Source organism: Xyrauchen texanus, chromosome 22 (genome assembly GCF_025860055.1).
Source record: "Xyrauchen texanus isolate HMW12.3.18 chromosome 22, RBS_HiC_50CHRs, whole genome shotgun sequence".
Lineage (NCBI taxonomy): Eukaryota > Metazoa > Chordata > Actinopteri > Cypriniformes > Catostomidae > Xyrauchen > Xyrauchen texanus.
Window position 1 is genome coordinate 12,773,713 of NC_068297.1, and position 27,706 is coordinate 12,801,418.

At 36.9% G+C, this 27,706-nt stretch overlaps 1 protein-coding gene across 2 annotated transcripts; it reads left to right on the forward strand.

Annotated features, from left to right (window-relative positions):
* The first annotated feature begins 9,521 nt into the window (after positions 1 to 9,521).
* LOC127662922 (ectonucleoside triphosphate diphosphohydrolase 6-like) lies at positions 9,522 to 27,698 on the forward strand. 2 transcript variants are annotated; one of them, XM_052154324.1, is made up of 14 exons: positions 9,522 to 9,678; positions 15,748 to 16,070; positions 17,854 to 17,930; positions 18,054 to 18,197; positions 19,192 to 19,267; positions 21,020 to 21,055; positions 21,973 to 22,061; positions 22,546 to 22,625; positions 23,497 to 23,561; positions 24,044 to 24,145; positions 24,799 to 24,939; positions 25,074 to 25,130; positions 26,568 to 26,683; positions 26,799 to 27,695. In XM_052154324.1, exons 2-14 carry the CDS (start codon positions 15,806 to 15,808, stop codon positions 26,889 to 26,891), a joined length of 1,341 nt encoding a protein of 446 aa, XP_052010284.1. In that variant the 5' UTR covers positions 9,522 to 9,678; positions 15,748 to 15,805; the 3' UTR covers positions 26,892 to 27,695. The 2 variants fall into 2 exon arrangements, with proteins under 2 accessions (XP_052010284.1, XP_052010285.1); XM_052154325.1 differs by having other exon boundaries at positions 9,533 to 9,678; positions 15,752 to 16,070; positions 26,799 to 27,698.
* The last annotated feature ends 8 nt before the right edge of the window (positions 27,699 to 27,706 follow it).

The following is a 27,706-nucleotide window of genomic DNA, read 5'->3' on the forward strand; positions in this document are numbered from 1 at the left end:
TTCTCTCCTCTGACTGACACTGAGGTCTCTAAACTCCTCTCCAACCACCCCACCACCTGTTCCCTTGACCCCATTCCTTCTCACCTTCTCCAGGCCATCTCTCCATCTATTCTACCTGTACACACATATAATTAACACATCTCTACTTACAGGCACTTTTCACACAACATTTAAGCAGGCTCGAGTAACCCTGCTGCTGAAGAAACCCACACTTAACCCCACACAAGTAGAAAACTACAGACCAGTCTCTCTCATCCATTCATGGCAAAAACACTTGAAAGGGCAGTTTTCAATCAAATCTCTCACAGAACAAGCTGCTGGATGACAATCAGTCAGGCTTCAAAAGTGGACACTCCTCCGAGACTGCCCTGCTATCTTTCTCTGAGTCGCTGAGACAGGCGAAAGCTGAATCCAGATCATCTGTCCTGATTCAGCTGGACCTTTCTGCAGCCTTTGACACAGACAACCATCAGATCTTACGCTCCACTCTCTCTTTGCTGGGCATCACAAGAACTGTGCTTGACTGGTTTAATTCCTATCTCTCAGGTCCTTCAAGGTAGACTGGAGAGGTCAAGTCAAGTCAAGTGGTTTTTAGTGTCCAAGTCACAACAGCTACTTACCGGGGTACCTCAGGGTTCAGTGTTTGGGCCACCTCTCTTCTCTATATATGCAAAATCACTGGGATCCATCATTCAAGCACATGGTTTCTCTTAACACTGCTACGCCGATGACACGCAACTCTACTTGTCTTTCCAGACCAACAACACCACAGTGACTGCTCAAATCTCTGCCTGCCTGGCAGACATCTCTGCCTTAATGAAGGAACACCACCTGCAACTTAACCCAGCCAAGACCGAACTCCTTGTCTTTCCAGCCAACCTGCTGTTAAACACAACATCACCGTGCAACTAGGTGCAACTACAGTAACACCTTCCAAAACGGTCAGAAATCTAGGGGTAACTATCGATGACTACATTTCACAGACCAGATCTCAAAGACAGCAAGATCATCTAGATTTACACTCTACAATATCAGAAAGATAAGATCCTTCCTCTCTGAACATGCCACACAACTTCTTGTTCAGTTACTTGTCATAACTAGACTGGACTACTGTAACACTCTCATTGCAGGCCTTCCTGCCTGTGCAATTATTCCCCTGCAAATGATCCAGAATCACATCTGGTCTTTAATGAACCAAAGAGAGCGCATGTTACACCACTCCTTGTCTCTCTCCACTGGCTGATGGTTGATGCATGTTTCAAATTCAAGGCTCTGATGCTGGCATACAGAACAGTCACTGGGTCTGCTCCAGCATACCTAAAATCATTTCTGCAGAGCTATGCGGAAACTAGAAGCCTGCGGTCGGCTAAGGAACGTTGTCTTGTTGTACCAACACAAAGAGGCACCAAAACACTTTCCCAGACTCTCAGCTTCATCATACCACGTTGGTGGAATAATCTTCCCAACACCATCCTTGAAGCTGATCACTTTCAGTCTTCAAAAAAATGGCTAAAAACACGTCTTTTCCATGAGCACATAACCAGTCACTACAAAATATATAATTTCTTGTAGCACTGATCTGTTTTGAATGCAATTCTGATGCTAGTGAAAATTTGTAATATGGCACTTTTCGTACCACTGTCTCCTTAAGATGATTCATTTATGTTTTCCTCTTTTGTAAGTCGCTTTGGATAAAAGCGTCTGCCAAATGAATAAATGTAAATGTACTTTTGACCAACTGGCTGAAAGAAAATTCCTTTCATTACAATCAATTCACAATTACAGAAGAGGTTAAAAAAATGTGTCAGTAAAATATTGATTAATTACAGCACAAACATACAAAATATAATTTCAATAATTCATGTTATTTCTGTATTGTTATTACAATGCAATACATATGTAGTTATCATACTGTATGTCGGGAGAACAGTTTGGTTAAGTCATTATTTTTGAAAAGAAGACTTCAAATAAAATAGAAAAAAATCAGTTCATATATCAAGCCCAAATATAAACATTAAACTCAATATAATTTATCAATCTAAAATATTTCATAAATAGCTACAGTATATAAGAATACTGTTACTGCTTGACCTTGTTATGGCTGGTGTGATTTATAAATCCAATGGACTTCTGGACAATACAAATGTGCAACTCATTCTACTTTTCTTGTGTTTCTTCGCAGAAACATTGCATACTAATTTAACTATGTAAAACATATCTCTCTCTTTTACTTTGCTTTGGTGGAATGACAAATAATGATACAGTATTGTTTCTCTCACTCTTGTTCAGACCAGCCAAATGAACTAAAGTGATTGATTTACATTAGGATTTACTTAAATTGGGATTCTCCCTGTTTTTTCTCTGTGTGATTTAAGAGCCATTTCCTTCAGATTAGCCCACGCAGAGCACATTAACTAAAGTCAATTTATTTAAATTATTCCATTATTATTATTATAATTTCACTTGTCTGCTCTCAGAAAAACAACACTATTATATAATGAATCAAAAAGGCATTAGCTGCTTTATCCTTTTATTTTCCATCTATAAATGTAGTATGTTGGTAGATGAGAATTGGATTTGAACAGGCTAATGCCATCCATAACAAATGAGAGTCTGGATGAGGTTTTAAAGTGGTGCAGTGTGGCATCATGGGAAATCTCAGGGTTGCCACCTTCACCGAGGACAACAGCAGATTTCCAGACTCAAAAACCATGAGATAGTTGCACTTTTGAGAGATACTTTGACAAATATTGAAAAATCTTATATGACTTTTTCTTATTCTGCTTTATGATATATTCGGTTATACTGTATGTGGATACACTAGTCTAAATTGAGCGTTAAAAAAGATAGTGCTCAGACAGCGTCATGTCAGACTCTTTATGGCACTAATGACAAAAACGTTTGGAATGTATTCAGAGTTTTGGTTACAACGGCATGAAAATATATACATTTAAAAATACATAAAATACATCTATATATTTCCCTATAATTTATATAACAGAAAATACTGGAAGACTGACAACACACGGCTATACCATGTGACTTCCCCCACTCTCTTCATGTACACACTTTTACATACATGTAATACACGTGATGGTGTAAGGAGGATTATTAGGAAGGATTTAGAGGAGGATATTATTCACAATAAGTATATTAGAATAATAGTTAATCGACGACTCCTATTTCATCTCAGTTCTTTGTGGATTAGAATCCTGAGATGGACATCTGGACAGTGAGAAACGTCTAATTTCACAGAGTGAGTTATCCTCCATCTATTAGATATACTGTATGTAGTGTGCACAGGACATATATGATAAAGCAGCCTACACAGCATGATTGAATGTGTGGCGGAGAGGATGCAGCTGGGCACAGCAATACCAGAATGCCTGTTTCTAATGTTTAAATACATGTTGTTATGGTTTGGTTGTAATCACTTGTCATTTGTCTCTGCCTATTCTTTTACAGTAAATACAGTGTAACATTAAATCAGTCGTTTTTCTTAAGAGCCTCAAATGAAAGTATTTGAAAAGAAGAAGAAAAAAAAAACGTAATCCCATTGGATTATTTACGCTGCCTTCAACACGATTAAACCACAGAAATGAAATTAAAATGTGTGTTCAACTGGATTTTCAGGGAATTTCCTGCAATGTTGCTTAAAAAACTATCTGATAATAAGGAACAATAACTAATTCCACTACAGCAGATCTAGTGTCATTTTAGATCTGCTGTAGTGCACACACACACACACACACACACACACACACACACACACACACACATACACACACACCACAGTGCCAAAGGCAGTGAGCTCATTCAGATTAAGCAATAAAAGCAGGATTAATGTATTATTTAATTCTAGGAAGATCTTTTCTTATTTTTGTGTGCATTAAAAATTCACACAAAAAAGCACTTCATAAGTTTAAAGAATTTTACAAGTCATGACTTTATTATGACTTAATTCAGCAAACAAAACAGTGATCATGGTAAATCAGTTATGAATCTGGAAACAAACAAAAAAACTGATTTTCCAAAAAATTCAAAAGAACCACTTTATAAATGTTTGGACACACATACTCATTAATTGTTAAAACCATTTTTTCCACATACTACAATATTACTAAAGTAATCAAAACTATGATATACCACTAATGGGAATGTTGTAGTGTCCAGATAAAGTAGCCAATCTTTGACTACAGCACTCAACCAGTTTCATGAGGTGTCCTCCTAGGATGCTTTTTAAATAGTATAAATAGGAATTCCCATGTATGCTAGGTAATAATGGTCTACTTTTCCTTCACTATATGGTCCAACTCACCCATTAAAAAATAAAAAAATAAAAACTGAGCCAATGAGTCAAAGTTCAAGAACTTTTATCTAGAAAATAGAGCAGGGAATATATGGGTAGATCAGTGATGGTCTGTGTATGTCCATCCATTTTGTTTAGCTTAAGTGAACTGGATTAATGGCTTTACTATTAAGAGTGCCTTTTAATAATGTGATGCACAGTAATTGCTATGAAATTGCTTTGAATGGTTATGCAGACCACAGCATAGAACTTCCACCCTCCACAAATGGTCTAATCATCATTGTTAAAAATGTGGGCAAGAGATCAAAGGACCATTAAGCATGAACCGGTAAAAAGCTATTAGGGGCTTACATGTTAAATTACATATTGATATGCTGTATATATGTATTTTGAGTGGGAATTACAGTATCTCACTGCAATTTAGAGAAAAACATGTTTACAAAAAGACCATGTCTGTTGTGGAAAGCATGCATAACGTCTCTTCAGCTAATCAAGAAAATTAACTCCAGTGACTGCGTGAAAATAAATCATTAAAACATGCATCACTGTGTATTTACTGCTATTGTATATGCGGTATATAGGATATGTACTGTAGATAAATATATATACTATTATTGCACTCCAGTACTACAAGTTTTTTGTTACTCCACTGCAAACTGTTAAAATGCTTGGATCAGGCACATTTCTCATTTTATATATCTCAATGTTATACATGTACTTACATTACAAACAATATTGTAAAGCATTCTACAACTGACACTCTGACTAAAACTGTTCAAAGTTCTTGCAGTAATAATGAATACATAATAAAATGTTTTATTTATAACTCCTTTCCATGGCTCAAGAACATTTTACATTCCAAGATATTATTAAAGCAGAAGTTCTGAATTAAAATAAGAAAATATAAATATTAAAAACATAACATAACATTACATGACATAACATAAAATACGCAACATAGCAGAACATAAAATACGCAAAACAAAATGCAAAGATCAGCAGTCAAGTGCACATTTTGTTCTCTGTGTATAATGTGAATAATGTCAACTGTTGATGCACGTCTGTAATGACTTCTTAAGGTATAATGGGGGGAAGTCATGTATGCATGTATCTCCTCTTTGGGGCAGCAATGCCTGGTCAGAGTGAAACAGTTTGGAGTTTTTTGATGTGAGAACGGTCTTAAACAAGGCAGTCTGTTGCCCCTCACCCCCTGCTGGACGAACTGTCCTAGATAGATACACTTACACACACACACACACACACACACACAAATAAAATGAGAGCATATGGTCCTTTCAGGCTCGCACTGTGCTCGTAGATACACTCCATGGAAAGCGTCAAATAAATATCATCAAAACCATCTCCAACCCCCTCATAAGGACCCATCATTATGGGTCACTCACTGGCTGAAATTCACGCTCAGATGGGGATGTCCCATGTTGCATGAGAAAGAGAGAACCACAGATTGGCCCATATAGCAGGCCCAATGATGGCTAATTAAGGTAATGAATGGAGATGTGGCACAGGTCATGTAACAGCCACAGCCTAGTAAACTTTAACAAAACTCTGGGCTTCGGTGGAGAGCAGCAGGGACAGACCAGCTGGTTCCATATTGAAAACAGCACAATGAAAGTGTAATTGGCTCTCTGGGTCTAAATAGGGGATGAATTAAATAGTGAGATGGAGTTCAGAGTGGCAAACATAGCTCTAAAAAAATATAACATGCTCAGAACCTGTTGCTCTTATGATTCAGCAGCAGGTTTCTCTATATGTCTTAAGGCTGTATGTATTAACATGTGGCTGAGTTAATGCAAATAATCAAATGTGTTCTAAAACAGACAGAACAGGTCATCTTGGGTATATTTGTCTACAGTTTATTTAGATGTAGGTTAATTGTCTATTAACTCATTTTCTCAGTGTCACGTGATTCAGGTGGAATTTGTTCAAATAAAATGAATCAAAGCATTCAAATTAAATTTTAAGCAAAGTCACCATTCAGGAATGGAAAATGGTATTTTAGCTGCTGCAATGCAGATCCAACAATTACTTCCCTTGAGATTGTATATAGGTCTAATTTAATTTCAATGCTTTAATTTCCCCTGATAATCCTTTCTGCAACTACAATTAATAAGCTCAAACAGGAATCATAAAATAGATGAAAAAAAAGCAGTGGATCATTTATTTTATAACAGTCAGGATTGTTTGTTTGTATATTAAGAAAGAAGCAAAATAATAAAAACATTTCATTTGATTTTTAGCTCTGACAATAGGCCTAATTGTATCTAATTACGCATGACTGTGTAATTAAATAATTATTTTTATTTAAAATAAAAGTAGCCTATAATTATAGATTTTATAATTTTAGCTTACAATTCAGCACCAAAAAAAAAAAAAAAAAAAAAACGTCACCCACATTGTTTTCAGGAAACTTTAAATAAAATCAATTAAAAATAAATATTAAATTACATTAAGCTAAATGTTCTAGACTGTACACATTGTAGACATTCTTAAATCCCTGCCACTTGTGGTTTGCCATTTTCGCGTGGGGGGACGTTGTATTACTACTCCCTGTTTGTTCACCTTTTTGATAACAATGGCATGTTCTCTTCCCAAGAGAAATGTGCACGTAAGATGCCACGTGACACACACTGTACAACAGTAGGTAACTTGATGTTTGACAGTAAGAACGTGAACTCCATCCTCTGAGTTTTAGGTAAGTTACGGCGTTTGACGCTGAAGTCTTGTTTTCTCTGTTTATTTGTATGTTAGAGGATTAATCCTAAATTAGATCTGTTTTGTTTTGTTATTTTTTCTTTGGCGTTACTTGGGTCCCAATTCTCTTGGGCTAGGCCTAATTATTGAAATCTATTTATTCCAATTGTACATATACATTTTTTTTTTGTTTTTGTTTTTGTTTTTTTTGTGCTTATTGTTCACCTTTATCATTATATCTTGTTACACTTATGTATAATAAATCACCCTTTTGTCTTGGCAATACTTCATTTAGCGTTGTCTCACCACCATCTCTCCAATTTTCGCAAATTACGCAATCTCAATGTTACCGCTTCTAACCCTAGACCAAAATATGAGGTCGTAACACAATTTAGAGTTATAATTATACATTGTTTGACACCTCTAAAGGAGGTAGCAAACCTTATAGGATTTGAACAAAATCTAATTATCTTGAGCAACTTTTATTTTCTGTTCATAAGCACTATTTTTCATTATACATTTTCTATACCTGATTTCTGCGAAGGTGTGGATTTATTTTTGCATTGTTTTTTTAGTTGTTTTTTTATTACAAATATTAAACATTATACTGTATAAATATGTATAAAATTACTCAAAACCCCCAAAAAGAAAAATGAAAAAATCAAGTCATAAGTCATTTTTTTTCAGGCTTTTCAGAAAACACAAAAATAACTTAAACAAATATCATGATTTAGGAAAAAAAAAAATTGTCAAAAAATGACTTTGGACATTATTTTAGGAAGGTGACTATGTAATTCAAATATGTTTTGTAAGGTACATTAATAAGGTAATTTTTAACTCCTAAAGACATGAATTGTAATTTTGCAAATTATGAGCGCTAACATTAATATGAAGACTCATATCAGTAACCTTATAAAAAACTGTTTTATTTTACATAGAGAGGGTCCGCACATGGGGGCAGCCATTTTAGAAACACATGACCAGCAAAATACTTGCTTAATCTCAGTAATGGTCCCCTGGTTGATGGTATACAAACACAATTTCTCTCCCCACAAATGTTTGATTTGGAATAATGAAGGTATTAAATAAAAAACTTTTAATATTGGTTTAGAAATGATATTTTATTGGTTATGCAGTTGCTTTGCCGTGATGGTCACTTAATTTCATATGGAGAAAATTGCAACAATAATTTCCTTAGACAGATCTGTCAGTCTTTTAGGGTACCCCCAGCTTAAAGTTTCTGGAATTCACGCTTCCAGGACATTAAGTGGCAGGAGGCTTTTATGGTTTCAGGAGATACTGTGTCATCAATACAATTCGAGAGATTTCATTTAAAATTATTCATTGAATTTATCCAGTAAATCTGGTTATAAAAAGATTTAAGAAAGATATTGATCTGAATTGTGTGTCTTGTAATTTGAATGAAGAGAGTAATTGTTATCTTTTTTTTTTTTTTTTTTTTTTTTATGCACTTGAACTAAATTGTTCTGATGTGATTTTAAGGTCTTTTTTAAAAATGTTCTGGATCTGATATTACTTTGGAGGACACTTTTTTTAATTTATTTTTTATGATAAGCCTTTTGAAAATAAAATTTGTTTCGCTCTTAATTTGTTTATTATTTTAGGGAAATATCACATTCATAAATGTAGTTGGTTAAAAAGTACACCTAGATTTGTCAGCATCTTAAAGCATTGGAGGGCGTAAGGAACACCAAAGAAGATATGTTAGAGATATGTTTTTTATTTTAATACCTCTGTGTATTTAGTTCTTAATTTTGGTGTTATTTTGTTGTTTATTTATTTTATTTATAAAAATTTGTAAAAAAAAAAATCTCAGTCTCACATTGGACATTGATTAAAGTAATCATGGCTGACTGTGAATTCTATATTTCTACAATGGCATCTGAAACTGAAAACTATCGATTTGAATGATGCTGCAGCCAGGTGTCAGTGTAATCCATGATGAAACAAAGACAAAAGTTACTGAATGCACCTTTGAAGCTCACAAAAAATTGAGGTCTTTTTTAGCTTTTTTTAATTATTATTCAAAGAGCCTCTAATATCGCCAGTGTACAGCCTTACTTCACTCTATAAAATTATAGTGGGTTTTCTATTAGTGGATTTGAATATATTTACGTGAAATTAAGCAAAAAATATGATTAGATTCTTCTTCCTCCTTCGGCTGCTCCCGTTAGGGGTCGCCACAGCGGACCATCCGTGACTTGGCACTGGTTTTACGCCGGATAAAATAAGATTAGATTAATTGTATAAATACATATTTTATCTTTGTTTAGATAATAGTTGCAGCCAAACCTTGCAGCGGCTACATTTCCTCACAACAAGTAAACATTTCTTGAACACTGAATATTTTCATTAATAAATGTATTTACATTACGCCACAGTATAACCGGATGAATGCAAAACCAACTGCAGTTGGGCGCAAGTGTTTCTTGTGATTGGAAGGCATAACGCACTTCGCACCACGTCATCTTCAAACCGGACGTTAATGACGTCATCAATACGAGACAGAAAGCGATCGAATAGTGACAAGACTTTCGAATGGATTGTCGTGTCAATCTATGATCATGGATATTCATCGATTCAGAGAACTCGACTGTCATCCGAAGGAAGGCTATGATCTTGCTACAAACAGCTAGGTATAACGATCTTAATCATGTTAACAAAGAAAAGAAAACATTAACTTAGTCTCATGAATCTACAGACTGGCACAGTTATTGATTCACAATATCTAATCTCTTACAAATATTGTATATCTACTTAATAGTAATAATTATAGTCCCTCAACACTTATGTAAGCAAGTCCTTATAATTGAATATATGATTACTTTGTAATAAAACACCTTAGAAGAACTGATTAAAAGTTAAGAAATGCTGTACCAGCTGTTTGAGAGCTGTCACTGTAAATCAAGTAAAACTTGTTAGATATATTTATAGTTTTATTGGTTTCTGGATGATTTTTTTCTCAGTGAATTTTTTTTTAATATTTTGAGTCAAATTTGGAGGGTGTATCTGAATTAAAATCAATGCTACTTTAGAGCATGTAGGAAATTAGTATTTAGCTTGGACTCCGTACATTTGACATTGCGTAGCTACGCATAAGGATAGTGCCTTGGCTTCATACAACACCTAGGCCTCTCTACAATTATGGCAATATTCTAATATTGGCTATGGTGTTTGAGCCCCGCCTGTTTTGGTACGGAACAGTCCACAATGTCGAGTACTCGGACTAATTACTCGAGCACTTGTCGAGTACTCAAGGGGCAATTACATGTTCATAACTGTATATATAATAACATGTTTGACAAACATCTATGGCTGCTATGTATCGTCTATTCATTATTATAGGCTGTTATAAAATAGTGTTACAAAATGTACAAAAGATTGCATAATCAAAATTGAATGCATCATATTTTGTCATCATGTAAATATTCACAGCCCAACCCTGAAAGAATGTGCACAAAGCGCGTCTGTCTGTTCTTTCTTCAGGTTACTGTAGTAATCTTAATAAGTGCACTCCAGTTTTTTTGGGTGACTGTCTGAACAGTATATTTTCAAATAACAGCCACAACCATTGTGTTTTAATATGCATGTTAAGTTGAAGTTCAGTTTTGAAGATGCTGCATTGTGTTCCATTCAACTACGCTCTGTATAGCTGTTTGAAACACTTGCCTGCTGTACAGTGCCACATACGCCTGGTGTGTGTGTGTGTGTGTGTGTGTGTGTGTGTGTGTGTGTGTGTGTGTGTGTGTGTGTGTATGTGTGTGTGTGTGTGTGTATGTGTGTGTGTCCAAATGTTTGCTCCTGTGAGGAAAGCTGCAATGCATTTATTGCTGTGGCTGTGATTTATGAAGCATTCCATTCAACTCGTAGAGTCTGAATTTCCACTTTTCAACTGAGGAAAGTTCATCGGAATGACACTTTATATTGGATATTTAACTTGGAAACTTCATTTTATTTTGTTGAAATGCAGGTGTGTTACGTCACGCATGGCAGGGAGGTTTAGTCAGTGACAATCATTCACTTTTATTAAATAATATTCATTAACAAGTCAAAGTTCTTATATTAAATGACAATAAAGCGTGTTTAGCAAACGTTTTACAGAGACATGTTTTCAAAACACGGGTTAATTACACACTTCGTTTTGATTATTGTAAAAATAGCATTGCAGCATCACATCAGTTTGTTTGCCATGAGAAGTTTCTGATAATCAATGTACCCCTCATTCTGAGGGATGATTCAGCCTCACATACCCTCCCACCCTCCTCTTCTGTAATACCCGAAGATTCACACGAGGCGGCATGGCGGGGCCACGAGGTCGAGCAGGATCACACATCCCGCGAGCCCCTCAATCTCTCGAAGCGCATGTTTTCCTATTCGCTATGTGCGAGACAAGCTCTGGCCTTAAGAAAGAGCTGGAGGCCTCATCTCTTGCAACGGTTCTGATGCTGGGGATAATAATGATGATGTCATTAAGTCTCTCACTGCATCAGGCGAGTGGTCAGTGTATGATGCTGCCACCCCTCCCCCCAAAAAAGGCTCGATTGGAGACACAAATATCTGTTCCTCATCTCCCCAATATTGGGAAAGGAATATTGTTGTTCACAATATTGTTTAAAATGTTGTTTCTGTGTCTTGCACTCAAATAAATGCAATATGAAGGGAGCGTCGCATCATATCATACAGTGAGCAAACCAAATTGCCCTCTGTCCCATTACACGGATACATGGCGAGCCCTATCAGAATGGGTGCAAAAACGATCAAACATGGTTATACAATCCAATTTTGCACACCTTCCACCCTGTTTCAATGGCATTCTGTTGTCCATGGTGTCGACCAAAGATGCGCATGTTTTGAGCCGAAATACACAGTCTCAACATTAAAAACGCGGTAGAGATTTTGCCAAATTGTCAAGCACAAAAAGGGTTTTACAGCCATTATTTTCTTGTTCCAAAGAAAGATGGCAGGCTTTGGCCAATCCTGGATCTGAGACAAAAATCCTGCACTTATAAAGTGCCCATTCTAAAGGATTACTCAGAAACGGATCTTATCGCATGCATGTCCTCAAGATTGGTTTGCGTCAATAGATCTGAAGGATGCGTACTTTCATATCCGGAGATTCGGAGTGGTGGCGTAGTGGCTAAAGCACAGGGCTGTTAATCAGAAGGTTGCAGGTTCTAACCCCACGGCCACCACCATTGTGTCCTTGAGCAAGGCACTTAACTCCAGGTTGCTCCGGGGGGATTGTCCCTGTAATAATTGCACTGTAAGTCGCTTTGGATAAAAGTGTCTGCCAAATGCATAAATGTAAATGTAAAATATCCAAATTGTATAACATCATAGGATGTTTTTGAGATTCGCATTTGAGGGAACAGCATATCATTTCAAAGTCCTGCCTTTTGGACTGTCTCTGGCTCCTTGCACATTCACAAAGCGCATTGATGTGGTTCTCGCCCCTCTGAGACTGAGCTGCATGTGCATCTTGAACTACCTCGTCGATTGGCTGTTACTGCCACAGTCAGATGCTTTTTTACTGGGGCAATTTGTCACGCAGCGCCTAAAGCTATCGGCTACATTTCTAGCCTTAATGGCTTTTCAGTCAGAAATATCAAACTGTCATGTCCTGGTACTCGAAGTTGTCAGGGGGAAAGTGGTGACTTCGGATGCTTCCGACACATGTTGGGGGGTGGTTTGCAATGGACGCCATGCCCTCCTCACACCTGTCCAGGTGCCGAAAGTCGGGCATGTCACATCAACCACTTAGAGCTATCAGCTGTAATTCTAGCCAGTCAGAAATAGTGAGCTTTCATGTCCTGGTTTGCTCAGACAACATGACAGTTGTGGCATACATAAACAGCCAAGGCAGAATTCATTCAACTGTTGAGACTGACGTGTCGCCACCTCCTATGGCGTGAGCATCATCTCTCCATGAGAGTGACATATGTCCCAGGCTGCCTGAATTACAGCGCGGGCCTACTGTCACACTAAGGGGTGATACAGGGCGAATGGAGACTTCATCCTCAAACTGTACTCAGGATTTGGGAAATATTTGGCAAAGCAGAAATCAATCTATTTGCCTCAGTGGAGAATGCCCACTGTTTCCTCTGTTATTCGAAGTCCCATGCCCCATTGGGAACGGATGTAATGGCACACAAATGGCTGGCGAAACACAAATATACGTTTCTCCCGGTATTCACTCTGTCATATGCAAAGTCAGAGAGGACAAGGAAACGGTTCTATTAATTGCGCCAAAATGACCCAAACAAACATGGTTTTCGGAAATGTTGGAGATGCTGTTCAACTTGCATTTTCAAATGCAAATTATGGGAAATACCACTGAGGAGCGATGGCATGAGGCACAATTTGGCATCCCCAGCCCCAGCTGTGGAACCTGCATGTGTGGCCCCTGAACTGGGTGCACTACACATGCTAGAACTGATGCATTCAGTCATGAACACCATTTTACAAGCCAGAGCACCGTAAATGAGATGCCTCTACGCACTAAAATGGAAGGTGTTCACTGATTGGTGTCTCTTACATGGCAACAACCCAGTAAACTGCCCCATACATGAAATTCATAATGTTTCTTCAAGAGTGATTAGACGCAGTACTCTCACGTCAACGTTCAAAGTGTATTTGGCAACTTTATCTGTGTATCACACACATGAAGCCGGCACCTCTATAGACAAGTATGATTTAATCAAAGTTCCTTAAAGGAGCAAGACTATTAAACCCACTTCAGCCGGCTACAGTCCCGACTTGGGACTTAACTTTAGACCTAAAAGCTCTCGCAGGGCCCACTTTCAAGTCTTTGGACTCTGTTGAACTGCGCATGCTCTCTGTTAAGTCTGCACTACTGCTGGCTCTGGCCTCAGTAAAATGGGTCTGTGACCTACATTCACAATCAGTTGACAATATCATGTCTGGAGTTTGTTCCGGTCTTTCAAGAGTCACTGTCAAACCCAGGAAAGGTTATGTACCCAAGGTCCTAACAAAATTAAGGCTCAGGTGGTTCACATTCAGGCCTTCTTCCCTCCTCCATTTAATTCGGATGAGGAACAATCATTGCATTGTTATGCCCTGTGCCGGGACTGCATGCATATGTTGAGCATACTTGCCAGTTCAAACTGTCTGATCAGCTCTTTATATGCTATGGAGGAATGTGCGTCTCCAAGCAAAGGCACTCTTACTGGATTTTCGATGCAATTACCCTGGCTTATGAGTCGCAAGGTAAGACTTGCCCAATTAGTGTTAAAGCACACTCAACTAGAGACATAGCCTCATGGGCATGGATGAATGCTGTGTCCTTACAAGACATGTTTTGCAGCAGGATGGTCCTCAAAACACATTCGCAAGGATATACAATCTAGACGTAATGTCTCTTTTTTCACAAGTCCTCTCTGTTAAGAGCATTTTTTTATATATATATACTTATACCCTTCCCTTTAATGTATGTGTTTTAAGTACAGGCTCCACATCATTTGCACAAGCACCTACAGTCAGGCCGTTATAATTTACCATAAAGTTGCAAACACTTTCATTATAAATAAACTCCCTTTCCGACTGGGTTCATAAGGAGTTAATTCATACTATATGACTATATTTCATATATTCGTTATGAGTGCTCTCCTCCTGGCCAACATGAGTATCACTCATTGTGGCATACTCATGTTGGTCGCCATCCCACAAGACTGCAGCGCCATGTTTCCTCTCTGGGAAGTTATGTCGTGTAGTGCGGCGTGATGGTATTCTGTTCCCCATATATGTAGTTACGTAATGTCAAGTGTACCGATTCATAAGTTAACGTCTCAGTTACGTATATAACCTCGGTTCCCTGAGACGAAGGGAACGAGACATTGCGAATGCTAGCCGCACAGCAAGACTCATTGTTCTCAGTCAGAAATTCTGAGGAAATAGTGTTTGTGTGGAAAAATTTATTTTTATCAAGTATAATCAATGAAGATATAGCCATTTTATTCTACTATTATTTCTGATGGTCAAGCATGTATTTTCGTGTGTGTGTGTGTGTGTGTGTGTATTAAGAGGCCTGAGAAAATGAGGCCCCTCAAAATTAAATGTGTGATCACATATGGTATTTATATATGTTAAACTTGAGTCTCATGTTTTGACACTAGAGAAAATATAGGATAATGCCCCTTAAAGAGGTTCCAGATGTTCCCTTCTTAACAATAACAGAATGTAGACTCCAAACAAAATGTATGCGGTGTATTAGCCAAACCTTGGTAGATGATATGTATTTAAGCAAGTACCAACTCTGATTCGGCAGTTGTATCTGCAGGACAACTCTGCTTGTTATCTCTGATAATAAAACCTATCTTCTGCAAGATAGTCTTTGAGAGTGATTTTTCACAGAGATGGCTGAATCCACAACATTTGTGCACCTGTTTTTATAGCGGACAGTTTTGCGCCAAAACAGGCAGGGCTCAAACACCATAGCCAATATTAGAATATTGGCATTATTGTAGAGAGGTTTCAACAAGGTTTTGTATGAATGCACTCCACATATGAGTAGCAACGCAATGTCTCGTTCCCTTCATATCAGGGAACAGAGGTTACATATGTAACCGAATCGATTTGCTGTGGTCTTTCTAGATTGAACACAAAGTTTAATATACTAGTCCTCAAAGCTTTAAAAAATAATTAAATTCCTATAATGTATTTGATATGTTGTTTTTCTTGTTCTGGAGGTAGTGGAAAAGCCGAGGAGTCTGTTACATTGGGTTTTACACTCCACAAAATGTACCTATGACTGACATGATGAGGATCCCAAAGTTAGCTTTCATCTTTACGTTTGTGGTCTGTCTGGTGGTCTACCTCACCTACGTCAAACGCCATTATGATGACTCAAAGCCACCAGTATCCAACCAGTTGCCCCAGTACAGGATGGATCAACGTGAACATCCGACCTCAGCTCAGGTGGCCAGTGAATATATTCAGCATGGAATTATGTTTGATGCTGGAAGCACTGGAACCAGGATTCACATCTTCAAATTTCAGATGGAACCAAACGGTATGTTATCCTTTGAGAGATACAGTATCAGTCAACTCAAAAAAACTAAAGCCTGAGAATTAGGGGTGTTGAAGGGACAGTTCACCTGAAAATGAAAATTCTCTCATCATTTACTCACCTTTATGCCATCCCAGATGTGTATGTCTTTCGTTCTTCTGCTGTACACAAATTATGATTTTAAGAAGAATATTTCATCTCTATAGGTCCATACAATTCAAGTGAATGGGTACAAAACTGTTTACATTCCAAAATGCACATAAAGGCAGCATAAAAGGTATCCATATGACTCCAGTGGTTTAATCTGTGTCTTCAGAAGGTATATGGTAGATGCAAGTGGGAAACAGATCAATATTTAAGTCCTTCTTTTCCTATAAATTCTCCTCCCTGCCCATTAGTTGGCAATACGTAAAAGTTTGCCAAAGTTCTGGCCACCATCTACTTGCGTTGTGAGGACATACAGAGCTGAAATATGTTTTTAAAATCTTTGCTTATGTTTTGCAGAAGAAAGAAAGTCATAAGCTTCTGCAATGGCATGAGGGTAAATTAATTACTTTCACTTTCTCCAAGGGTCAAAACAACATACTTGAATCACATTCCCAGGTTATTCAAAATTATGTTTTCTCATAACAACTTTTTCTGGTAACTTAAGATAGGTATGTACCATACTGTAGCAAGACGTGCAAGGTGTGCATGGAGTCAATGTGGGCCTGCGGTCAGAGATACAATTATGAAAATGTACCATATGTTTTGCATATATAGTAACCGTAGTTTAACTGTTGTGTTTGCAGTAAGATCCAGTAACCACAGGTTAAAGCATGCATGGCTCCTCATTATCATCCCTTACAAATTTTCCATTGTATTCATTGTTTCCACTGAAATACTACAGTTACTACAATTGCTGTTACTGCAATAACTGTTGTAACTTGATATTAGCTGCCACTGTCATCAGAATAAGATATTTTTTTAATGAAACAAAATGACAGAAAGATTCTGAAAGCTTCTATTAACATTTTTATGGACATCCCATATTAATTTAATAGTATTTTTCAGTAGTAACAATGAAAACTGTGAAAATGTATTATAATATAAAAGATAGGTTATGTTTAAGATAACATACATTATGTTGTAAAAAAGTAGCCTAAACACATTAATAATCAAGAAATAAAATTGAAGTAGCCTCCCTCACTCACATAAAATACCATTGTACAGTTAATGTTACTGTAGTAAAACCATGGTAAATGTTCATAAGGGTATGAAGACCATGTGGGCGTTATCCACAGATATTAGGTTAACTGCTTAGTTCAGCACAGACCGTCCAATGGCTTACTTATCGCATCACAGTTCTGAGCTAAATCAGTTAAGTGCTGCTTTAGTCTTTATTGTTAAACCTATGATTGTCATATTATAATGAACCGCAAGCACCTGCCTTTTAAATCTATGCTATTAGGCACTCTCTCTCACACTCATGCAAATACACATTCCAGCTTAGCCTGACAAGCTAAAGGTCACTGAATGGTAAGATTTTTATTAGGATCTAAAGCGTTTGTTTAAATTCTTTACTATGCAAACTTTGATGTAAGCCACGTGGAACTATCAGTGTTACTTCTGTATTACTGCAGCTAATCAAGATCTCTTGTATTCGATGTCATAAACATGTTCTTTTAAAATTAAATTAAAAATATATGCATACATATATATATTAGTAATTTTAACAATTAAATTACAATAATCAAATGCATTTTTGTTTAACTGCTAATGTTGGAATGTGTCTGCATTTTAACAGAAGCTCCCAAATTAGCACATGAGACATTTAGAGCAATTAAACCTGGACTATCTGCATATGCTGACGACCCAGAAAAGGTAACACTTAAAAACAAAATTTTTTAATCTTCTTAAAACTTCTGATGTCACGATTTAAGTTTTATGCTAGTGTCTATTCTGTCTGATGGCTATATTGGTGCAGCTGATGGTGTTGTTTTTCAGAGTAAAGAAGGGCTATTGGAACTGTTAAAGGTTGCTAAAGGCACCATCCCTGATGTGCTGTGGAGTTCAACCCCTGTGGTGCTTAGAGCCACAGCAGGGCTCAGACTGCTGCCTGGTGAGAAGGCCACCGTCCTGCTGGACAAGGTCAGAGAACCATCAGTCCCTAGCAAAAATTTAACTTAATGCCCTTTTCCAGCAAGCATTCAATTGTGATCAAGTGAATAAAAGCAAGTGCTTTGTCATCAGATTTTTTTTGTATATTGAAGTCAAATGTTAACCATAGTTTCCAAGTTCACCATGCCTTACCACTACCGGTATTTACGGTCATGCCCTTGTTTTCAGGATCTCCATGAATGTAAAGCTTTTAGGAAATGTTCTCTTTGAAGAATGCATGCATATGTGCCAACCAAACAAATATTAGAAATGTGAGACTTGTGTGTTTGCTAAGTGCAGCTTATCCAAACACACACCCAGACCATTCTTTCTGTGGATGGTGTGGAGTAGTAGATTAAACTTGATCACTGCAAGGAATTATGGTGCGTTCCATTTACCTAGAATGTCGGAGCTGGGAATGACGTCACACCTGAGTTCCAGTACACAAGTCGGAAAACCAAGATGGACAGGGTGGGGGAAGTAGCCATTGTTAGCAATACCAGTCGATAAAAACACATAAAAAAGCTGTATTTTGCACAGATAATGCCAAATTATCATGTCTTGTGTTCACAGATAGATGTTGGATAGTACTGTGAGCACCAATGGGTTTGAGACACAGACAAACAGTAGTGCTTATAAACAATATATTACTATTGTTTCATTTACTGTTGATGCAGCCATTATGGATTCTGAAGTTGGGGTTGTTGTGGTTCCTCTGAGTTTCCGATTCAGAACTCTGACTTGAGGGAGCGTTCCAGTTAAGTTCCTACTGGGAACTCGGAATTTCTGACTTCCGAGTACAAATGGAACGCACCATTAGTTCATAGCTGTCATCATTATGCTCATGAGCAAACCACAGGTTTTCCAAGGTGGACTGCCTTTGTAATAAGTATACTTTAAATCACTTTAGATAAAAGTTTCTGCTAAATGGTTATGATCTCTTTGCTTTAATAGAGAGCTGATCATATCTTTATGTCTTCCCCAGGTTAGGGAGGTTTTTAGCGAATCTCTGTTCTTCTATAGGCCAGACAGCGTGTCAATCATGGATGGCACAGATGAAGGTATTGTCAGTTAGTACTTTGCCTTACTAAATATAGATATTCTCAGAAAACTTATTAAAGCTTTTCATAATCGAGAGGGTTCATTTGGTTCTACTTTTAAGCATCATGTAAGTTCTCTGCATGCAGAAGTCTAAAGTGTCATTTTGCAAGGAATAATCTGTTTCAATAGAATTTTTCCATATGTAATACATTTTAAATGTTTGATTTCATAGCTTCTAGCAATTAAATCTGTTTACTTTGGAATTAAATTAAGTAGCAGTGAAGTACAGGTGTCTGAATATAAAAACTTATTTCAGAAGTTTCAAAAAGTAAAGGACTATTTTGATGCAGTAAGTTTGTTGCACACAAACACATTTTCGCATCCATCTGCTATGTTTTTCAGTTTTTCTTTGACCACTGCATCGTTCAGCATCTCATGCAGGAACATCACATTTGTAGATGCACTGTCAAGTTAAAAAGAATGTCAATTTAAAAAAAGAATTGCATATTGAGACACGTTTTATGCGTTACGCTGCGTCTAGATTTTTTAGCATAAGAACGCAGTAGATCTGAATGGCCAAATACTGGATTGTAGTAGAACATGACCAATATCATGACAAGGCTATAGGTCTATTTCCAGAGACCTTGTTAAAAAAAGCACTTCAGCTGACACACAGTATGGCACAGTCTACCGGGACCGGTTGCTGTATTATGTCCATAGTAGCTAAGTTCCCATGATCTACCACTGTTCTTCTTCTGGATACCAGTATTGGAGTTATACTGATTAATATAAGAGATGTTTTATACCCTTTGGAATAAATGTTTGGAAATGGAAATGATGGATTTTGCTGTGCGTGAACAAATCACTGAACAATCCATGCAGAAGTCTCTGTCCTTCAGTAATGTGAAACCATCAGTTGTTAGACCCTTAGATCTCTAAAATGGATCTTCAGCTCTTCAAAAGCTTCTGGTCACTGCGGTCAATCGTTTGAGCCTCACACAGAAAGAAATAAGTCGAAAATTGCAAATTTCATGTGTAATAGCTTGAGCTGTGTATATACAGTATATTAACGGTACATAATGTGGGACTTTAATCCAATCCTTTAAAATAGTTCATACAAGTAATAATGAGCCCAGGGGATAATATCCAGTGTGCACAGTAATCTCAGCAAACAGATTAACGGCCATTAATTTGCCAGGCAGCAAATTCCTTTTTAAGATATAAAAACTAACATGGGTAACTGCATTTAGCCCATTGTAAGATGTCATATTATAGGTTAATACTGCCGTTTTGTTGATGCACAGATTGTTTTCTTTTAATATATGTAAGTTTGTGAGACTTTGTTGTAAAGTATATGGCTAAACTCTGCATTGTCCCATAACCACATCATCTCAGTCTCATTATCAGCGAGAGTCCATAAACTCTCCTGGCCACACAAGCTTACCCAACCAGATTAGACCATCACAGCAAATCATCTAGACTTCTTGTTAATGCTGTGCCTAAGTGGTAGCTATATGCGAGGGACAGGGAGAGACTAAGTGAGTTTGGTTATTTCTGAGATCTAAAACCCTTTATTAAGAAGCAACTTAAATTCAAAACAAACAATTTATATAAGAGTTGTAACGTAAAGATCCAATGTGGCAGAATGTATGTTAATTCTAAACTCTCTTTATGCATGCAACCAACCAGCATACACTAGTACGCTTCGGTGGTTTGCAGAATTACTTTGATTAAAGACTGTGACAATTAATGCACTTTTTTTATTCACACAGGGATTTCAGCTTGGATTACCATAAACTTTTTAATAGGTGAGCAAATTTTGTTAATAGTCCTTTTTATTACACGTCTGACATTTTAATGCATTATTACGCCCACTGCACAGATCAGATTGTGTTGCCTTAAAATTACAGTGGTGTGAACAAACACTAAAGAAAACATTGGTCAATATAATAGTTAAATAGTAAACCGATAGTACATTTGGGATTTCACAGATGTACCCTAATAGAGCTCTTTGAAGCCCTGATAGATGTTGAGTTTTTAAAATGATCTGGGCACATTACATTTTAATGTGATGTTATATGTCAGTGTAGGTGAAAGATATGTCATCCAGCACTGACCTCATGACCTCCTTAGGGCTGTAGCTTCTGTCCCCATGACGACCAGGCTTAACTGAGGAACAGCAACAGAACATCCGAAAAAGAGATTAATCTTGACATAAATTTTATGATTATATGATTATCTGTTATTGGATTTGAACATCCAGCAGTGACCCAAACACTGTTTTGCTTGCCCATGCTAAACATAGAACTACTGAACATACAACTTTCTTTCTTTCTTTCTTCTTACTCATTTGTTTTTTTTAATGTTCATTCAATCGTTCTTGTTCTTTTGTTCATTTTTTCTTTCATCCATTTGTTTGTTCCTTCCTTTTTTTCCTCTGTTTTCATTTGCTCACTCTTTTTTTTTTGTCATTCATTTGTTCTTTCCTTTTTAATTTGTTTGTTTATTTTTTCTTGTCATTTGTACATTAATTTGTTCTTCCATTACTTCCATATTATCTTGGTTCATTTTTTGTTTCAATTTTCCTTTTTTAATAATCTTTTTGTCTTTTGTTCTGTTTGTCCTTGTTTTTTATCTGTCGTTTGTTGGTTCGGCTTTTTATTTATTCGTAATTGTTTTCTTTCATTCATTTTGTTTTTGTTTGTTTTTTCTTTCTTTCTTGCAGGTGGTCTTCATGGTTCTGAGACTCCTACAGTGGGCATGTTGGATTTAGGAGGAGGCTCAACTCAGATCACCTTTGCTCTACGGGATGAAGTGAGACATTCACACAGATGCACACATTTATAGCTGTAACCCCCTCTTAATGAAGCCATATCTATCTTAACAAACTACCATGATGACCTCTCATCTTATGCATTAATCCGCAAATGTCCTGCTAATCCGATAGGCCTGGTAAATAAAGGTTGATGTACATTGGGCTGAGAGAGTTAGAGTGATTCTTGCTCTTGATCTAGGTCAGGCCTGCAAAGATGGGATTGAAGACCAATTTATCATGTCATTACATAGTTTCTCAAACAGCTTTAGGTCCTAACACAAGCTCAGAGAAGAGCTGGTATGCTGACTGCAGTTCACTTTTAGTTACTGACAAATACTATATTAAATTATCTAAACAGAAAACTGCTAAAGTAGGCAGTGACAAACTAGTTTATAATTGCAATCAAATTGTATTAGTTACAAAAGAACAAACACCTTAACGCATTAATATTTGGTTGTTTATTTGTGTATTGTTTTTGCACAGAAAACCATTCAGACCTCACCTATAGATTATGTGACATCGTTTCAGATGTTCAACATCAGCCACGCCCTCTACTCACACAGGTAAAGTGGGCGGGGCATGGGTTAGTCTTTTCTAGTGAAGTATTTTATCAGTTAACATTTTTTGTGTAGAGAAAATCTTCCTCATACTGATGCCTGTTTTTTTAGCGAATCATTATTGTTAGTCAGTTCTTGTCCAAAAAATTGGTCGAACTTATTCACAAAGTTGTCTAAATGATCCATTAGCAAATCTGTCTGAATTTGAAAATAAAAAATCCTTATTCGTTAAACACAGATGACTGTAAAAGCTACGGAAATGAATTAATCAAAAAGGGAGTGAACCCTATACTATTAATACAGTTTTGGAAGTTTTTAATGCATATAAACAAGAAATATCATGACATTTTAAAACAGGGATTTTTAGACCTGGAAAAGCTCAGGGGTGTTCAGGGCTTTCTAGGATATGGGGCTAAGAGTTCAGTGATTAATGCAGACCGCTTTAGTCCTCAAATACGCACAAATGTTTATGCCGTAGTCTCGCCGCATTCTCCTGATTAGAGCGTAATCACGCAAGCCTCCAATTAGAATCCCGTCATGGGACTCTTCTCCAGATTACTAGAATTACTAGTTATTCATGGCAGGAGATTTGACACAACAAATGCTCTAGCATGGACCATCCAAGCAAAGTCCACTGATTGATATGTAAAAGGCAAGTTAGAGACTGAGCTTGCTTCTTCAGCTATAGTAACCTGAAAATTTACAATGGTACAGTTATTGATCAAGTAAAATCATAGTGAATTCATATGAAATCCTCATCAAACAGTGTAAAAGGCTTTCTGGACCTTTCTGTCATTTTAATGGGGTGGGGTGGGGTGGGGGTCTGTATCTCTGCTCATCCTTTAAAATTACTCTTCCTTTCTCTTTCTCTCTTTAGTTACCTTGGTCTGGGCTTGATGTCAGCCAGACTTGCAGTGTTGGGAGGGATTGAAGGACAGCCTTGTATGTGGTCTACAATCTCTCTTCATCTTTGGCTTTTAAAGACCTCATTCGCTCTATAAATAAGCCATTATCTAATCTCTTAATAACGCACTGAAGATTAATTCCTTGGTGGCCAGCTGTTGCACTGATTTAGCTAAGGCCTGAGTCCGGAGAGAGATACTTCCATCGGTGGAATAGCCTCCGCATGCAGTTGACTGCTGAGATTTACATTTAGTATGCTAGAAATGTAATCAGATTTCTTTGTTTATAGTTCATCGGTTGTATAAGAGTATACCGCTTCTCTCTGAGTGGGTTTTAAAATTATTATGAGCATGGACAAGCACGTGTGTGTTTGTGTGGAAACGTGCTTTTATATTTGGCCACCAGGTGGCACTGCAGAGATCATGTTTGGTCCACTTCAGTTATGTTACAGTTACTCCACATAGTGTCAGTAAAATCAAGTGGTATGCATGTAAAAAAATGCTGTTATGTTGTTTTTTCAGTAGGGGGAACCCAAGAGCTGGTTAGTCCATGTTTAGCTCCAGATTATTCTGGAGAGTGGGTGCATGCCGAGGTACACTACACTGTTAAGGGGCAGAAAGCAGGTACACAATACATTGTATCTTTTATTTCGATTTTTGTATTTTCATAAAAAGGAATAGTTCTCCCAAAAATGGAACTTATGCTTGGAACTTCCTCCAAACCTGTTGCACTTTTTTACTTTTCTTCAGAGGAACACAAAAGAAATGTTAGGAAGAAATTGTTAGCCTCAGTCACCATTCACTTTCATTGTATGGAAAAAAAGATGCAATGAAAGTGAATGGTGACTGTAATTGTGTGTTCCCGTATACAAAAAACAGTCAAATGGGTTTAGGGTGAGTAAATGATTTTCCCTTTAATCTTCCCTTCCCTTTCATTATCCCTTAAACGTTTTATTTCACACCCCAAATTGAGTTGACAATCATGAGATTTGAGGATAGGTTAAGATAAGTAAGGATAAGTTCAATACTTGGGGGTTTGTGTTTCTACTTCCTTAACCAAAGTAAATACATCGACCCATCTAGCCTGACACAGCAACATTGACTTAACCAATGGCGCGAGTTTGGGGCGGGACTATCTGTTTGTTCAATCAACAGATGACCTGTGTATTGTTTGAAAACAATGTTTATTCCATTCAGTGGCTTAATGTGCAGCTCTGTTATATGAAAAGTGAACTTGTTTGTGTTATATTTAACTACTTGTGTGTCCTCTGTTCCAGGAGAGCCCATCTATGAGTCATGCTTGAGAAAAGTGGAAAAGATGATTTACAAACGGGTGAGAAAAGCAGAGGATGTGAAAGACATTGACGTCTATGCGTTCTCCTATTACTATGACAGGGCTGTGGATCTGGGCCTCATTGGTATGAGTTTTGTTCTGATAGCTGTCATATGCTTGAAAGCTATTTTTGTCCTTTTAATAATGTAAAAAGTAATGAAGTTATCAAATGAACTGTTCTCTTTCAACCCTTTCTCTCTCTCTCATATATACACTTAGATGAAAGCACAGGGGGGTCAGTCAGAGTAAGTGATTACATTGAAGGTGCTAAAACAGGTGAGTCTGTTATTGTAAGCCACATTTATGTAAGACTGAACATTTTCAGAAAAAAGAAAAAAAATAGAATTGTGATTATTTTCAAAAATATTTTGATTGCGATTTGAACTGCAATATGATTAAATACATTTAAAATAAATAAAGAAAAAATTAAGGCATGGGCAAACAAGCTATACTGTTCAATAAAGGGTGTTCACACTTGAGTCCTCTTAAAATGAAACAGAATAGATAAATATAAACAACCTAATTATTATTATAAAACAGCACCATATTATTGTAAAACAGTATATTTATGTCATATTTTCTTAACCGGCATAGCTGTGTGGTCCGGTTAATCCCTTTTAAGGGTTGGTTTACTCAAAAAGGAAAATTCTCTCATCATTTACTCACCCTCATGGCATTCCAGATGTGTATAACTTTCTTTCTTCTGCTGAACAAAAATAAAAGATTTTTAGGAGAGTATTTCTGCTCTGCAGAACCATACAAATCAAGTGAAGGTGACCAGAACTTTGAAGGTCAAAAAGTACATAAAAGCAGCATAAAAGTAATCCATAAGTCTTCAGTTGTTAAATACATGTCTTCAGAAGCAGTATTATAGGTGTGGATGAGAACCAATCCTTTTTTTACTGTAAATCTACACTTTCACTTCCACATTCTGGTGTGGATGTGACTTTCATTTTCACATTTAGCCACATAGTGGTTGGGGCTGATCAAAGGTGAAGACTTATAGTAAAAAAAGGACTTAAATATTGATTGTTTCTCAACCACACCTATCGTATTGCTTCTGCAGACATGGATTTAACCAATGGAACCATATGGATTATTTTTATCCTGCCTTTATGTCCTTTTTGGCTTTCTGAGTTCTGGTCACCATTCACGTGCATTGAATGAACCAACAGAGCTGAGATATTCTAAAAATCTTTGTTTGTGTTCTTTACAAGAAATAAAGTCATACACATCTGGGATGGCATGAGTGTGAGTAAATGATGAGAGAATTTTCAATATTGGGTGAACTATCCCTTTAAGCCTTTGTTTTGGCGAAAGCTTTTATCTTGGCAGAACACTGAAGGAAAATGTTTCTGTTTGTAGGCACGTTTTTGTAGTATGTGTAAATACAGTGCAGAGAACAGCTCTGTGCAAATACATGCAGACTATTTATTACATTGCAATTTTGATTTTATTCCGATTATTCGTTAAGCCCTACCATGATGGTGTAATTGCGTGATAATATGTATGCAATGGCACTTGTGTTTCAAATTCCCAATGTCCATTGTTGGCAGTAATAAAATATCATTGTGTCATTTTTACTGTATTTCTAGAGTTTAAAAGGTCACTTCACCTTGAAATAGAAGTGAAAGTTGATCATGCATTGTTTCATAAAATAAAATCAAATTCTAGATGTGTTTATAGAGTATCATTCTCTTCTGTGTCCTGCAGTGTGCAATAACATGGCAGTCGGAGAGATAAAGGAGAACCCATTCCTGTGTCTGGATCTGACCTACATCTCTGTTCTTCTTCAAGAGCTCGGCTTCCCTCTTGACAAAGATCTGAAGGTGAGCTACAATATTGTTTTATGGTTCCTGACTTAATAAACCTGTGAAATAGTTACTTCGTACTGTTTATGTTGTTTTGTTTTCGCTTAGTCCTATCATTCTGACTTCATTTCAGCTTGCAAGAAAAATAAATGATGTGGAGACTAGCTGGGCTCTCGGTGCCACTTTCCATTGCATTGAGAGTCTCCGTAAGCACGGATCGTGCTGAAAACACAGCCGTACATGAAGTTTGTACTACTCCAAAACCTAGTAAAGTTCTGACTAGGTTTTTATGCTCTGGGAAAATGCCAGCACTGATTGTATTTGCCTTGTTTGCTATTGACATTATCCAGAATGTGAGTTTTATACATACCTCTTTCTCTTTGAATGTTAATTGTTAAATATATATATTCTATGTGGAGAGCAGGTTTGGGTATTCTCAGCTGTTTTTGACAGGTTGTTCAAAGCATGCCAGTGTATTATTAGTCAGGGTTTTATATATATACACTTGATTGCCTCCTTCAAATGATTTCATTTATGTTGTTATTCTTATTATTTCATCCAAATGATAGTTTGCACATTGTTTTAATATATTCCTGCATATATTGAAAATGTTGAATTATTTACTAATTAAACATTATCATCTGTTCAAAGAAGAAACAAGTCTGAAAACTGAAAAGGGACAAGAAACAACTTTTTTTTTTTTTGGACTAGTAAAAGTAGACCAGTGCTTTTACAAGTCAATGTACTTCTTTTCTCATAAAATCAGTTTTAAACAGTGCCATATGATATGCCTGTATTCCATGTTGTTGTTAAACTTATAACATGTTAATACCTATTCAACATTTATGAATTTGACATGATACCCCATTACTGAAAGAAAATGTAATGTACTGTATACCCTTAAAGGTGCACTCTGTCTTTTTGTTTTATAATTTGTCTTCTTGGAATTACACTGACACCTAGTGGCGTGGATGCAGCATAATTCAAACGCAATCATTTTTGGTGACTGATGCATTGTAGAAATTCACTATACTCAGTCAG

Bases quoted from the DNA above. Each gene is read 5' to 3' on its own strand.
- LOC127662922 (XM_052154324.1), top strand. From the start codon at position 15,806: ATGACTGACATGATGAGGATCCCAAAGTTAGCTTTCATCTTTACGTTT. The intron at 16,071-17,853 runs GTATGTTATCCT...GCATTTTAACAG, and splicing joins ATTTCAGATGGAACCAAACG to AAGCTCCCAAATTAGCACAT. The intron at 19,268-21,019 runs GTATTGTCAGTT...TTATTCACACAG, and splicing joins CATGGATGGCACAGATGAAG to GGATTTCAGCTTGGATTACC.